The sequence below is a fragment of the Oncorhynchus masou genome, chromosome 27, assembly GCF_036934945.1.
Source record: "Oncorhynchus masou masou isolate Uvic2021 chromosome 27, UVic_Omas_1.1, whole genome shotgun sequence".
In the NCBI taxonomy this organism is placed as follows: domain Eukaryota; kingdom Metazoa; phylum Chordata; class Actinopteri; order Salmoniformes; family Salmonidae; genus Oncorhynchus; species Oncorhynchus masou.
This window is the reverse complement of record NC_088238.1, coordinates 33,210,956-33,224,393: the sequence shown is the minus strand read 5'-3', so window position 1 is coordinate 33,224,393 and position 13,438 is coordinate 33,210,956. Positions and strand designations below refer to the sequence as shown.

The 13,438-nt window shown below is 42.4% G+C and overlaps 1 protein-coding gene across 1 annotated transcript; it reads right to left on the bottom strand.

The window, feature by feature from the left end:
• Positions 1–20: 20 nt before the first annotated feature.
• LOC135516043 (serine-threonine kinase receptor-associated protein-like) lies at positions 21–8,429 on the bottom strand. The gene is made up of 9 exons (XM_064940024.1): positions 7,907–8,429; positions 7,553–7,688; positions 5,465–5,546; positions 5,190–5,262; positions 5,005–5,104; positions 4,540–4,677; positions 4,108–4,244; positions 2,211–2,360; positions 21–767 (listed from the first exon to the last, which is right to left on the bottom strand). Exons 1-9 carry the CDS (start codon positions 8,016–8,018, stop codon positions 700–702), a joined length of 996 nt encoding a protein of 331 aa, XP_064796096.1. The 5' UTR covers positions 8,019–8,429; the 3' UTR covers positions 21–699.
• Positions 8,430–13,438: the final 5,009 nt, after the last annotated feature.

The following is a 13,438-nucleotide window of genomic DNA, read 5'->3' as shown; positions in this document are numbered from 1 at the left end:
TGCATAAAAAAACGAATGGATGTATGTATCTCTTTATTTAATTACATAACTGCAAAGTTGCAACCAAGGACAAAAATACAAAGCAAACAACTTAAGTAATTTTACTCTCTGGCCTGTTAGAGAACATTACCCCATATACTAGTTTAGGGTACACCTATGGACAATACACCACTTTTACTGAATAAGATCATTTCATTGAGAAAATTAACATAATTTCTCAAAGATAGCATCAGTTTCCCTCCCCATGTAACTATGTGTGTATTCCCATATTGTAAAATGAAAGAAAAAAAATCCAGAGAACCAAATTGCCCCTGAAGTCAATACATTTAAAACAAAAATTGCTCATGGGGTCACAGTGTTGAACATACAAACAGATCAGGGGGGACAGATTGAGCTGATCAGAGAGAAAGCAGGCAGCGATGAGCCTGATGCTCACAGGTCTACTACTTTCCTCTGGAACCCAATCTGTGTGTGTGTGTGTGTTCTTCTAATTACCACTAGAACCCATGTTGTGTGTGTACATGTGTGTGTTGGGTCTGCCTGAACACGTGTGTAAATCGAGAGCTCAACTCCAGATCAGTTCCTGGTGAAGAGGAGGGGCTCAGGTCCTTGCTGGGGCTTGGTGTTCTGAAGAGACTGGAACACCCTGCTCTTCTCCTCACCTCCTTCTGCTCTCCTTTCTTTCGTCTCCCCCCTGTCTCAGGCCTTGATCTCAGGAGCAGCAGGAGTGCAGTATATTGTGTCAGAGTTCTCGGACACCAGCTCCTCTGTTGAGGAAAATAATACTCAATGACATTTGCATGGTTGATTCCATTTCGGTTTTAAGCCTCTTAACGAAGTCAGCACCCCTTCCGATAAGATACAGTTCATTCGGAAAGTATTCAGACCCATTGACTTTTTCCACACTTTGTTACGTGCAGGGGTGGGCAATTCCAGTCTTTGAGGGCCTGATTGGTGTCACAATTGTGCACCAGCTAACACACCTGACTCCATAATCACCTAATCATGATCTTCAGTTTAGAATGCAATTTGATTATTCAGTTGTGTTTAATAAGGATCGAGAAAAGTTGTGACACCAATCAGGCCTTTGAGGACTCAAGTTTCCCACCCCTGCGTACAGACTTATTCTAAAATGTATTAAATAATCCCCCCAATTTACACACAATACGTACAGGGGGTATTGTGTGTAAATTGTGTGTAAATTGTGTGTATGTATACATACATACATACATACATACGGTTTTTCACTTTTTCTCTCCAATTTAGTGGTATCCAATTGGTAGTTACAGTCTTGAGTCAGAGGTCCCGGCGACCGTGTCAGCGTGCACTGCGCCCGACCTGCCACAGGAGTAGCTAGTGCGCGATGGGACGGTCGGCCAAACCCTCCCCTAACCTGGACGATGCTGGGTCAATTGTGCGCCGCCCCATTGTTTTCCCGGTTGCGGCCGGCTGCGACTGAGACTGGACTCAAACCCAGAATCTCTAGTGGCACAGCTAGCACTGCGATGCAGTGCCTTAGACCACTGTGCCACTCGGGAGGCAGAAATACCTTATTTACAAGTATTCAGACTCTTTGCTATGAGACTCAAAATTGAGCTGCATCCTGTTTCCATTGATCATCCTTGAGCTGTTTCTACAACTTGGAGACCACCTGTGGTAAATTCAAGTGATTGGAAATGATTTGGAAAGGCACACACACCTGTCTATATAAGATCCCACAGTTGACAGTGCATTTCAGAGCAAAAACCAAGCAATGAGGTCTGTAGGATTATCTGTAGAGATCCAAGACAGGATTGTGTCGAGGCACAGATCTGGGGAAGGGTACCAAAACATTTCTGCAGCATTGAAGGTCCCCAAGAACATCGTGGCCTCAATTATTCTTAAACGGAAGAAGTTTGGAACCACCAAGACCCTGCCAAATCGAGCAATCGGGGGAGAAGGGCCTTGGTCAGGGATGTTACCAAGAACCCGATGGTCACTCTGACAGAGCTCCAGAGGTCCTCTGTGGAGATGAGAGAACCTACCAGAAGGACAACCATCTCTGCGGCACTCCACCAATCAGCCCTTTATGGTAGTGTGGCCAGACGGAAGCCAGGCACCGGTCATCACCTTGCCAATACCATGCCATATTGCTTATATCTACCCAGTCATTTCAGATAAAGCTCCTAGGAACCCCTATTAATTATTTGACATTAAGCATGAAAACTCACCAGGAAGGACACACTTCCACAGGCCATAGGTTTTGCCGACCGCAGTCTGCCACAGCCGGAGCGTACCATCCTCAGAGCCACTGGCATACAGCTCCCCGTCTGGACTGAACCGCACACAGTGGACTGGCCCAAAGTGGCCCTTGTATGACTCTACAGGAGGAGCAGAAAGAGAGCCACAGCAGTGTTAAACATGACCCTAACCCTAAACATGTCCACACACAGGTTATAAAGCCATACATGTGAGGGAGCCACTCCTGTCCAACAGTATGTGGTCGATATCAGTGAGTTGGTTAGGATTTAGTGAGCATTCTCTTATATACAGGTAATTCGGAAAGTATTCAGACCCCTTGACTTTTTCCACATTTCGTTACGTTACAGCCTTATTCGAAAATGGATGACGTATTTTTTTTCTCCTCAATCTACACACAATACCCCATGATGACAAAGCAAAAACAGTTTTTTAGAACATTTAGCAAATTTATTTTAAAAACAACTTTTTTTTAACTTAAGTATTCAGACACTTTGCTATGAGACTCGAAATTGAGCTCAGGTACAACCTGTCTCTATTGATCATCCATGAGATGTTTATACAACTTGATAGGAGTCCACCTGTGGTAAATTCAAATGATTGGACATGGCTTGGAAATATACACACCTGTTTATATAAGATCCCACAGTTGACAGTGCATGTCAGAGCAAAAACCAAGCCATGATGTTGAAGGAATTACCTATAGATTCTGCAGCATTGAAAGTCCCAAAGAATACAGTGGCCTCCATTCTTAAATGGAAGAAGTTTGGAACCACCAAGACTCTTCATAGAGCTGGCCTTGGTCAGGGATGTGACCAAGAACCCGATGGTCACTCTGACAGAGCTCCAGACGTCCTCTGTGGAGATGGGAGAACCTTCCAGATTGACAACCATCTCTGCAGCACTCCACCAATTAGCCCTTTATGGTAGAGTGGCCAGACGGAAACCACTCCTCAGTAAAAGGCACATGACAGCCCGCTTGGGGTTTGCAAAAGGGCACCTAAAGGACTCTCAGACCATGAGAAACAAGATTCTCTGGTCTGATGAAGCCAAGATTGAACTCTTTGGCCTGAATGCCAAGAATCACGCCTGGAGAAAACTTGGCACCATCCCTATGGTGAAGCATGGTGGTGGCAGCATCATGCTGTGGGGATGTTTCTCAGCGGCAGGGACTGGGAGACTAGTCAGAATCGAGGGAAAGTTGAACGGAGCAAAGTACAGAGAGATCCTTGAACAAAAAACCTGCTCCAGAGCACTCAGGATCTCAGACTGAGCCGAAGGTTCACCATACAACAGAAAAACAACCCTAAGCACACAGCCAATACAATGCAGGCGTGGCTTTGGGACAAGTCTCAATGTCCTCGAGTGGCCCAGCCAGAGCCCGGACTTGAACCCGATCGAAAATCTCTGGAGAGACATGAAAATAGCTATTCAGCGATTGCTCCCCATCCAACCTGACAGAGCTTGAGAGGTTCTGCAGAGAAGAATGGGAAAAACTCCCCAAATACAGGTGTGCCAAGCATGTAGCGTCATACCCAAGAAGACTCAAGGCTGTAATCACTGCCAAAGGTGCTTCAACAAAGTACTGAGTAAAGGGTATACTTATGTAAATGTATTATTTCTGTTTTTAAATGTTTTTTTATACATTTGTAAAAAAAAAAAAAATCTAAAACCTGTTTTTGCTTTGTCATTATGGGGTATGGTGTGTAGATTGATGAGGGGAAAAATCGATTTAATCAATTTTAGAATTAGGCTGTAACATTACAAAATATGGGAAAAGTCAAGGGGTCTGAATACTTGCCAAATGCCCTGTAAATTGGTGTTTTTTTTGTTGTTTTTTTTAAATTGTAGTTTAAGCTGCTGCTTTACCCAACTCCTCCTTGGTGCCGTAGTCAAATTTGTAGAGCTTGAAGTCATCTCCCCCGGCAACAAAGAAGTCCTTATCTGGATGCAGCGAGGCAGAGTGAATGGAGGCAGGGGCATCCACAGTCTTGATCATGTCAAGGCTAGGGAGAAACACAAGTCAGTAAGGAAACACACACAGCTTTAGCACTAGCAATGACAATCAAATATGAGAGAAATCAAACTATAATGGATGGCATATACTGTATGCTATGACTGCGCCTGAGGAGTAGGTAGAAGTAGTCCCTAACCTATGATACAGGGTCAGATATTTTATCAGTCCCCTAATGGTTTAGGCTAGGTTTGGGGGTGGGAAAATCTTATCCTAGATGTGTGGTTAGTGACAACGTCTACCTCGAGCTATGCCTGAGGGCAATGCCTGGGTTTTGTGTATTGTACCTGAGGGCATTGTAGAACGCGATGGTCTTTCCATACGTGATGACCAAAACCTCTCCGTCAGGGATGTACTCCATGCTGCTGACTGACATGTCGAAGGAGAGCTGCTTCACAACCTCAGTGGAATTCCTGTCCCACAGTCTACACAAGGGAATATAGAAATACATATTTTAGATCAATAGATACAGTACTCGGTTGATTGAAAACTCATCAAGAAATGACAGCAAAAACCAGAGTGATGGCCAGACTTATGACAATAGTATGTTTATGATTTTTCAATGTTGATAATCACACACTGCCCTCTTGTGTTCATAGTGGGCAGAGACTTTTTGCCGCAAGGAAAAATGACTGCAAATGCTTCCAAATGTTCCCGATAGTATATAAGGTGTGTGGTCATCCTATCAGCCTTTTGGCATCATGATAATATCCATGACAAATGTAGAACCAGGTAGATCAAAGAGCACTGACCGTACGGTTTTGTCATCAGCGGCAGAGAGGATCTGTGTGTCGTTGTTACACCACAGGGCTTTCTTTATGGCAGACGTGTGCCCTGTAATCTCTTGCGGTTCTGAGGGAAACAAAACACAATACATATCTCAACACAACCAAATGTTGGCACAAACAATTAAACAAGGGCTTGCATTGGTACAAACCTGCTTCTGGTTTGTTGAGGTCGTAGATGCGTATTATCTTATCATTCCCTCCTGTTAACAGACAACTGCTATCCTGTCAGAGAGAAATGGAGGCGGAAGAAGTTGACTGAAATATCCAATATATGAAAGTCCCATAAGAAAGTCCCCAGAACAAAAAAGGTATGCGAGACATGTAATCAGGTTTACACTGTCATGACAGGGAGAATTTAAGTCCTCAATTTCATACATTTGACACGTACAGTAAAACCCATATCAATACCAAGTAACTGTATTACCTTAGTAAAATTGACTGACTTGACAATGTGCTTGTGTGCCAGCGTGAGCACCTCATCTCCAGTCACGGCATCCCACACCTTCCTGAAGAGCAAAGAGATAGTCATCATCAGTATAAAAAGGGAAAGGGGGATACCTAGTCAGTTGTACAACTGAATGCATTCAACTGAAATGTGTCTTCCGTATTTAACCCAACCCTTCTGAATCAAGAGAGGTGCGGGGGCTGCCTTAACATCCATGTCATTGGCGACCCAGGGAACAGTTGGTTAACTGCCTTGCTCAGGGGCAGAGCAACAGATTTGTATTACCTTGTCAGCTCGGGGATTCAATCCAGCAACCATTCAGTTACTGACCCAACGCTCCTACCCAACAGTCTACATCAGCCAAGAAAAATAATACAGTAGCCTAATTACCACTTGCCAGACATTCTTTTGCTTTCACAAACTCTGTTGTTGAAATGACAAAGCACAAAGCAGACAGACTAGCACCCAGGCTAGGAGAGTAATAAGCTAATGTCAGAAGTCTTTGGAGATCTCTCATTGAACAATATGAATAATTGAAGACTTTCCACTCATTCTGTTCTGAAGTACAGTAAATGGTTATAGCCTGGTTCTATAATGTCTGTGCCGAGGCCAACTCTTATAGAGCCCGCCAGCTTGTAGTCCTAAAAATCTGAAATTTGTTGGCATTTTCTACCTATGGTTCGTTCACCATTCCTACAGGGGAAATTAATGGGGAAATAATGGTGTTTTGGGATATACGCTGAAAATAAGGTCTGAGTTCAACACAGGCTTAGGAGATCTTATATGTTTTGTTTTCATGAGATAATATCAGTCAATTAACATGACCTTTATGAATTATGAAGCCTATGTGCTCAAAATAAGTCAGTTGCCAACAAGTCACTCACTTTCAGAGATATGGAACGACAACATTAGTCGCAAAATTACACAATGCTAGTCTGACAAAAAGCCAGTTAGCTTTGTAAGCTACCAGCTCAAACAAAAACACAAGAATGGTATATTGTTTTGCTCCAGGCTGCAACCACATCTCTTCAACGGGAAGGTGCTTGTTTTATTGGTTCCCGAACAATCTCGTCTAGAATTGATTTTGGGTCTGTCTGACAAGGTAAGCTAAACCTGTTTGCTAGACATCAAAGGCATGGGCTCCCGAGTGGCGCAGCGGTCTAAGGCACTACATCTTAGTGCTAGAGGCGTCACAACAGACCCTGGTTTGATTTCAGGCTGTATCACAACCGGCCGTGATTGTGAGTCCCATAGGACGGCGCAAAATTGGCCCAGCGTCTTCCGGGTTTGGCCGGTGTAGGCAGTCATTGTAAATAAGAATTTGTTCTTAATTAACTGACTTGCCTAGTAAAATAAAGGTTAAAGAATAGTCGTTTTTTTATCTTTTACATTACATATTGTTAGCTTTTTACTTGATTACATAAATAGTTCTTAATTATCTCATAGAACAAAACGCATAAGATCTCCTAAGCCCTTGTTTACGACAGACCTTATTTTCAGTATTAATCCCCCTAAAAACTTTAATTTCCCCATAGGTGCTGGCCAAAGAGCCATGGCGAAGTTAGCCTCCATTATAGCCCTCAAACTCTAGTCAGCATTCTGCCTTCTCCCTACAATTTTCAGCCATACGCGACGCACACGACTGGCGAGTTAATCTTACACACAGGTGTTCGGAGAATGCTAGATAGACAATTAGTAAAGGTGGTCGCTGCTTGTCTTCCATCGGTTTCCCATAAGCAAATGCTGTAACATGGAGATATGGCCGTGTAGCAACACTAACCCTATCAAGGTGTATCAATTTAACCTTTTGTATTTTGAAAATTATTTCTCGTTGATATGAAAGATAAGGTCCTTATTCTTCCAAAACCGTACCGCAAGCGACGCGTGTTAATGTTGCTTTTAACAAAACGCCTTCGTCAAATGACTCTTATGTGTAATGGAACTGAGAGTCATGATAAAGGAATAGTCTCCATTAGAGCCTACATAAAAGACACAATTACCATTGCTCTCTACATTGTTGTCATAGCCTGGTCATGGCCAGGCTATGTTGTAGGCCTAAATACATACGCAGTGAAATCTGCAGCAGCAGTGGCTGCCTTGGTGGCTTCATTATTCAGAGTGGCCCCCCAGACAGCACCCTTGTGACCCAGGAACGTTCCGATCCAGTCCCCTGTGTCTCCCTGGCGCAACATGGGTTTGCCATCTACAAGAAGGAACAATCATAAGTGGTTAGACAACTACAGTACCTCCAACTGTAGCACATACATGAGTGAAAAAGTCTATGATAATTTCCTAAATACATTATTAAATTCGCCTCTCTATTCAGACCCCCACCTGAGAAAATGAGGTAATATAACTTTGTTAAACTCTACTTTACATTAAATATTTTCTAAACAATGATCTATGGTTATCTAATCTTACCCTTGCAGGCACTGATGAGAAAATACCCGTATGGGGTGATGCCACTGAAGGCTAGATCCACCACAGGTCTTGTGTGGCCAGAGCAGGTGAGTGGTGTCTGTCTCATTGCCATGCTCACCTTTGTTTCAGACAGACGAGCTCGTAAACAATACAAAATGCTAAATAAAATCGCCAAAAGTATGGAGCTAGTTAGTGAATATAAATGCCAGCTTGCAACTGGCTAGCTAATGTATGGAATGAGATTGCTAAAACTCTGGCTAGTGCTGAATAACCTAACGTTAGCTTCCAATGGTACCAAAGTTAGCTTGACAAACATTAGCTAGCCAACGATTCTAGATAGTTTGAAGATAACGCAACCACCGTTAACTAGATGTTATGAAAAAAGAGAGAAGGAATTAAGCGAAGATATTGATGTTTCTGTGAAGGCAAAGGGCTTCTCTCCCAGCTAGGAAATAGCGCGCTAATAGCTACAATATTGCAACTAACTAGCAACGTGCAGTTAGCGACCTTAGGTATTTAAAAAAACATTGTAAATATAGAAATACTTCCGGTATCATGAAAGCTATAGTCTTTTCTAAATAAAAGTCCCATATCTAAATTAATGGTCAAGACTCATTGGTGGTACAATGAAATAATCTATTATCAAGACTTATTTTAATGTGCTACATTGAATATTATAATATTGTACAATTTACAGAACTTTTTTTTGGGGGGGGACCTGTGGAAATCTAGAGCATCAGGCGTGTGAGGGGTACAATTTGTGCAAAGGAAGTTCTTAGAGCTTTATGGTGTTGAAAATAACATGAAGGCTTGTTTTAGATGGTTTTGTCACACACAGATGGTACATGAAACAGATGTAGAAAGAGGGCTCTGGATTAAGGCCACCAGGGTTCTGGTCGAGAAGCACACCTTCCACCAATGGTGGAGAAAATACCCAATCGTTAAACTTGAATAAAAGTAAAGATACAGTTGATGTCTGAAGTTCACATACACCTTAGCCAAATACATCTAAACTCAGTTTTTCACAATTCCTGACATTTAATCCTAGTAAAAATTCCCCGTTTTAGGGCAGTTTGGAACACCACTTTATTTTAAGAATGTGAACTGTTAGAGTAATAGTAGAGAGAATGATTTATTTCAGCTTTTATTTCTTTCATCACTTTCACAGTGGGTCAGAAGTTTATATACACAATTAGTATTTGGTAGCATTGCCTTTAAATTGTTTAACTTGGGTCAAACGTTTCAGGTAGCCTTCCACAATACATTGGGTAAATTTTGTCCCATTCCTCCTGACAGAGCTATTGTAACGGAGTCGGGTTTGTAGGCCTCCTTGCCCGCACACGCTTTTTCAGTTCTGACCACAAATGTTCTATGGGATTGAGGTCAGGGCTTTGTGATGGCCACTCCAATACCTTGACTTTGTTGTCCTTAAGCCATTTAGCCACAACTTTGGAAGTATGTTTGGGGTCATTGACCATTTGGAAGACCTATTTTCGACCAAGCTTTAACTTCCTGACTGATGTCTTGAGATGTTACTTCAATATATCCACATACTTTTCCTCCCTCAGGATGCCATCTATTTTGTGAAGAGCACCAGTCCCTCCTGCAGCAATGCACCCTCACAACATGATGCTGCCACCCCCACAACATGATGCTGCCACCCCCGTGCTTCACAGTTGGGACAGTGTTCTTTGGCTTGCAAGCCTCCCCCTTTTTCCTCCAAAACTTTTTCCTCCATAAAGTGGTCATAATGGCCAAACAGTTTTATTTTTGTTTAATCAGACCAGAGGACATTTCTCCAAAAAGTACGATCTTTGTCCCCATGTGCAGTTGCAAACCGTAGTCTGGCTTCTTAATGTCGGTTTTGGAGCAGTGGCCCCTCCTTGCTGAGCGACCTTTCAGGTTATGTCGATATAGGTCTGGTTTTACTGTGGATATAGATACTTGTGTACCTGTTTCCTCCAGCATCTTCACAAGGTCCTTTGTTGTTGTTCTGGGATTGATTTGCACTTTTCGCATCAAAGTACATTCATCTCTAGGAGACAGAACGCATCTCCTTCCTGAGCAGTATGACGGCTGTATGGTCCTATGGTGTTTATACTTGCGTACTATTGTTTGTTAAGATGAATGTGCTACCTTCAGGCATTTGGAAATTGCTCTCAAGGATGTACCAGACTTGTGGAGGTCTACAATCCTTTTTTTCTGAAGTATTGGCTGATTTCTTTTGGTTGTCCCATGATGTCAAGCAAATAGGCACTGAGTTTGAAGGTAGGTCTTGAAATACATCCAATAGACTCAAATGAGGTCAATTAGCCTATCAGAAGCTCCTAAAGCCATGACATAATTTCCTGGAATTGTCCAAGCGGTTTAAAGGCACAGGTAACTTAGTGTATGTAAACTTCTGACCCACTGGAATTGTGATACATTGAATTATAAGTGAAATAATCTGTCTGTAAACAATTGTTGGAAGAATTACTTGTGTCATGCACAAAGTAGATGTCCTCCTAACCGACTTGCCAAAACTATAGTTTGTTAACAAGAAATTTGTGGAGTGGTTGAAAAACAAGTTTTAACGACTCCAAGCTAAGTGTATGTAAACTTCTGACTTCAACTGTACCCTAATAGAAAATGATTCAAGTCACCCAGTAAAATACTACTTGAGTAAAAGTTCAAGTATTTGGTTTTAAATATACTTAAGTATCAAAAGTAAAAGCAAAAATAAAAATAATTTTTATATTAAGCAAACCAGACAGCATCATGTTCTTGTTTTTTTAATTTACAGATAGCCAGGGGCATGCTCCAACACTCAGACATCATTTACAATCTAAGCATGTGTTTAGTCAGTCCGTCAGTAGGGATGACCAGGGATGTTCCCTTGATAAGTGTGTGACCATTTTCTTCTCCTGCTAAGCATTAAAAATGTAACCAGTACTTTTGGGTGACAGGGAAAATGTATGGAGTAAAAAGTACATTGTTTTCTTTAGGAATGTCGTGAAGTAAAAGTTGTCAAAAATATACATCGTAAAGTACAGATACCCTAACATTTTACACCACTGCTTTCCACTGTACCCAGAGGACAAACATAATCTAATTTCATTTGTCACATGCTTCGCAAACAACAGGTGTAGACTAACAGTGAAATGCTTACTCATGGGTCCTTTTCTAACAATGCAGTGTTAAAGATTATTTAAAAAAAACTGAAATAGTGACATGAGGAATAAATACACAGCGAATAAGAGTACAAATAACATGGGTATATACAGGGAGTACCAGTACCGAGTCGATGAGCAAGGGTACAAGTTAATTGAGGTAGCTATGTACATAGGTAGAAGTAAGGTGACTAGGCAACAGGATAGGTAAGACAGTAGCCGCAGCATATGTGCTGAGTGTGAAATGTGTGCGTGTGAGTGTGTGTTTGGTGTCAGTATGCGTGTGTGTGTGTGTTGGGGTGTCAGTGTAAGTATGTGTCAGTGTTTGGGTAGTCCAGTGTGTACAAGAGAGTTAGTGCAAAAAGGGTCAGTGCAGGCAGTCCGGGTAGCCATTTGATTAGCTATGTAGCAGTCTTGTGGCTTGGGGGGTATAAGCTGTTCATGGTCCTGTTGTTTTCAGTGCACTGGTACCGCTTGCCATGTGCTGGTAGAGAGAACATATGGCTTTGGCAATTTTTTGGGCCTTCATCTGACGTCGCCTGTTATAGAGGTCCAGGATTGCATGGAACTTGGCCCCAGTGATGTACTGGGCTGTACTCATCACCCTCTGTAGAGCTTTGCAATTGCCGTACCAAGCGGTGATGCAGGCAGTCACAATGCTCTCAATGGTGCAGCTGTAGGACCTTTTGAGGATCTGAGAGCCCTTGGCAAATCTCTTCAGCCTCCTGAGGGGGAAGAGGCGCTGTCGTGCCCTCTTCACAACTGTGTGGGTGTGTGTGGACCATATTCATTCCTTAGTGATGTGGACACCGAAGAACATTAAGCTCTCGACCCTCTCCACTGTAGCTCCAAAGAATGTGGATGGGGGCATGCGCGCCCCTCCATTTCCTGTAGTTCCCGAGCAGCCTCTTTGTCTTGCTGGCGTTGAGGACACTTTCGGTATTGCAGTTTAGCATTCGTCCGGCCCAGGAAGACAATTACCAGACATGGAGAAGTCAAATTTGAAAATTCCTAATAAGATACTTTAATCATCACCTTTGTGCACAAAACACCCATTGAATTATTCAAATAATTGTCACAGATGCCAATTTATTTTTCATCCCTCTCAGCTAAAGCTATTAAGGGGATAATTCACCAAATTACTAAATATTATATTGGGTTTCCTTCCCTGTAACCAGTCTATGGACAAAGTTTGACATGCGTTCCCATTCAAGTCATGAGACCGATATTATAATTGTTTGTGCATCATGTTCAAATCATCTATAAGTGACTGTTGAGCTTCACAATACATTGGATTTAGTTTCGGATGATTTGGACATGATACGTAAAAAAATGCTAATATTGGTCATATGACTTGGATGGGATTTGTGCCAAAAATGCTAAAACATTACCATGTGGAAATGGTGCCAGGGAAACTAACATACCGATAACATACTTGTGAACATTTAAAGTTTACGTTTAGACTTTTTCTTCTTATAAGGTTTGAGGCCCCCTCATGTCAAGCTTTGTTGTTAAAGGGATCCTTCAGGATTGCGCTAGCTCTAGTTAGCAACTTCCTTCAAACTGCACACAGTTAAGGCATTACCATTACTCATTACTAAAATCCCGAAGTATCTCTTGAAGGAAAAAAACTGTTCACTTCATCAAGGATCTCTCTGTACTTTGCTCCGTTCATCTTTCCCTCGATCCTGACTAGTCTCCTGCCACCACCATGCTTTACCTTACGGATGGTGCCAGGTTTCCTCCAGACTTGACGCTTGGCATTCAGGCCAAAGAGTTCAATCTTGGTTTCATCAGACCAGAGAATCTTGTTTCTCATGGTCTGGGAGTCCTTTAGGTGCCTTTTGGCAAACTCCAAGTGGGCTGTCATGTGCCTTTAACTGAGGAGTCGCTTCCGTCTGGCCACTCTACAATAAAGGGCTGATTGATGGAGTGCTGCAGATATGGTTGTCCTTCTAGAAGGTTCTCCCAACTCCACAGAGGAACTCTGGAGCTTTTCAGAGTGACCAGCAGGTTATTGGTCACCACCCTGAGCAAGGCCCTTCTCCCACGATTGCTCAGTTTGGCCTTATTCTTGGGGACATTCAACGCTGCAGATATTTTTTTGGCACCCTTCCACAGATCTGTGTCTCGGCACTCTACGGACAATTCCTTCGACCTCATAGCTTGGTTTTTGCTCTGACATGCACTGTCAGCTGTAGGACCTTATAAACACAGGTGTGTGCCTTTCCAAATCATGTCCAATCAATTGAATTTACCACAGGTGGACTCCAATCAAGTTGTAGAAACATCTCAAGGATGATTAATAGAAACAGGATGAACCTGAGCTCAATTTCGAGTCTCATAGCAAAGGGTCTGAATACTAATCAGTTTTAAATTTTTT

Excerpts from the sequence above, each read along its gene's own strand:
- LOC135516043 (XM_064940024.1), bottom strand. The coding sequence starts at position 8,018 with ATGGCAATGAGACAGACACCACTCACCTGCTCTGGCCACACAAGACCT. Across the intron at positions 5,547-7,552 it reads GCTGCTGCAGATTTCACTGC|GAAGGTGTGGGATGCCGTGA; the intron begins GTATGTATTTAG and ends TTTGCTCTTCAG. Across the intron at positions 4,245-4,539 it reads GCGTTCTACAATGCCCTCAG|CCTTGACATGATCAAGACTG; the intron begins GTACAATACACA and ends GTTTCTCCCTAG.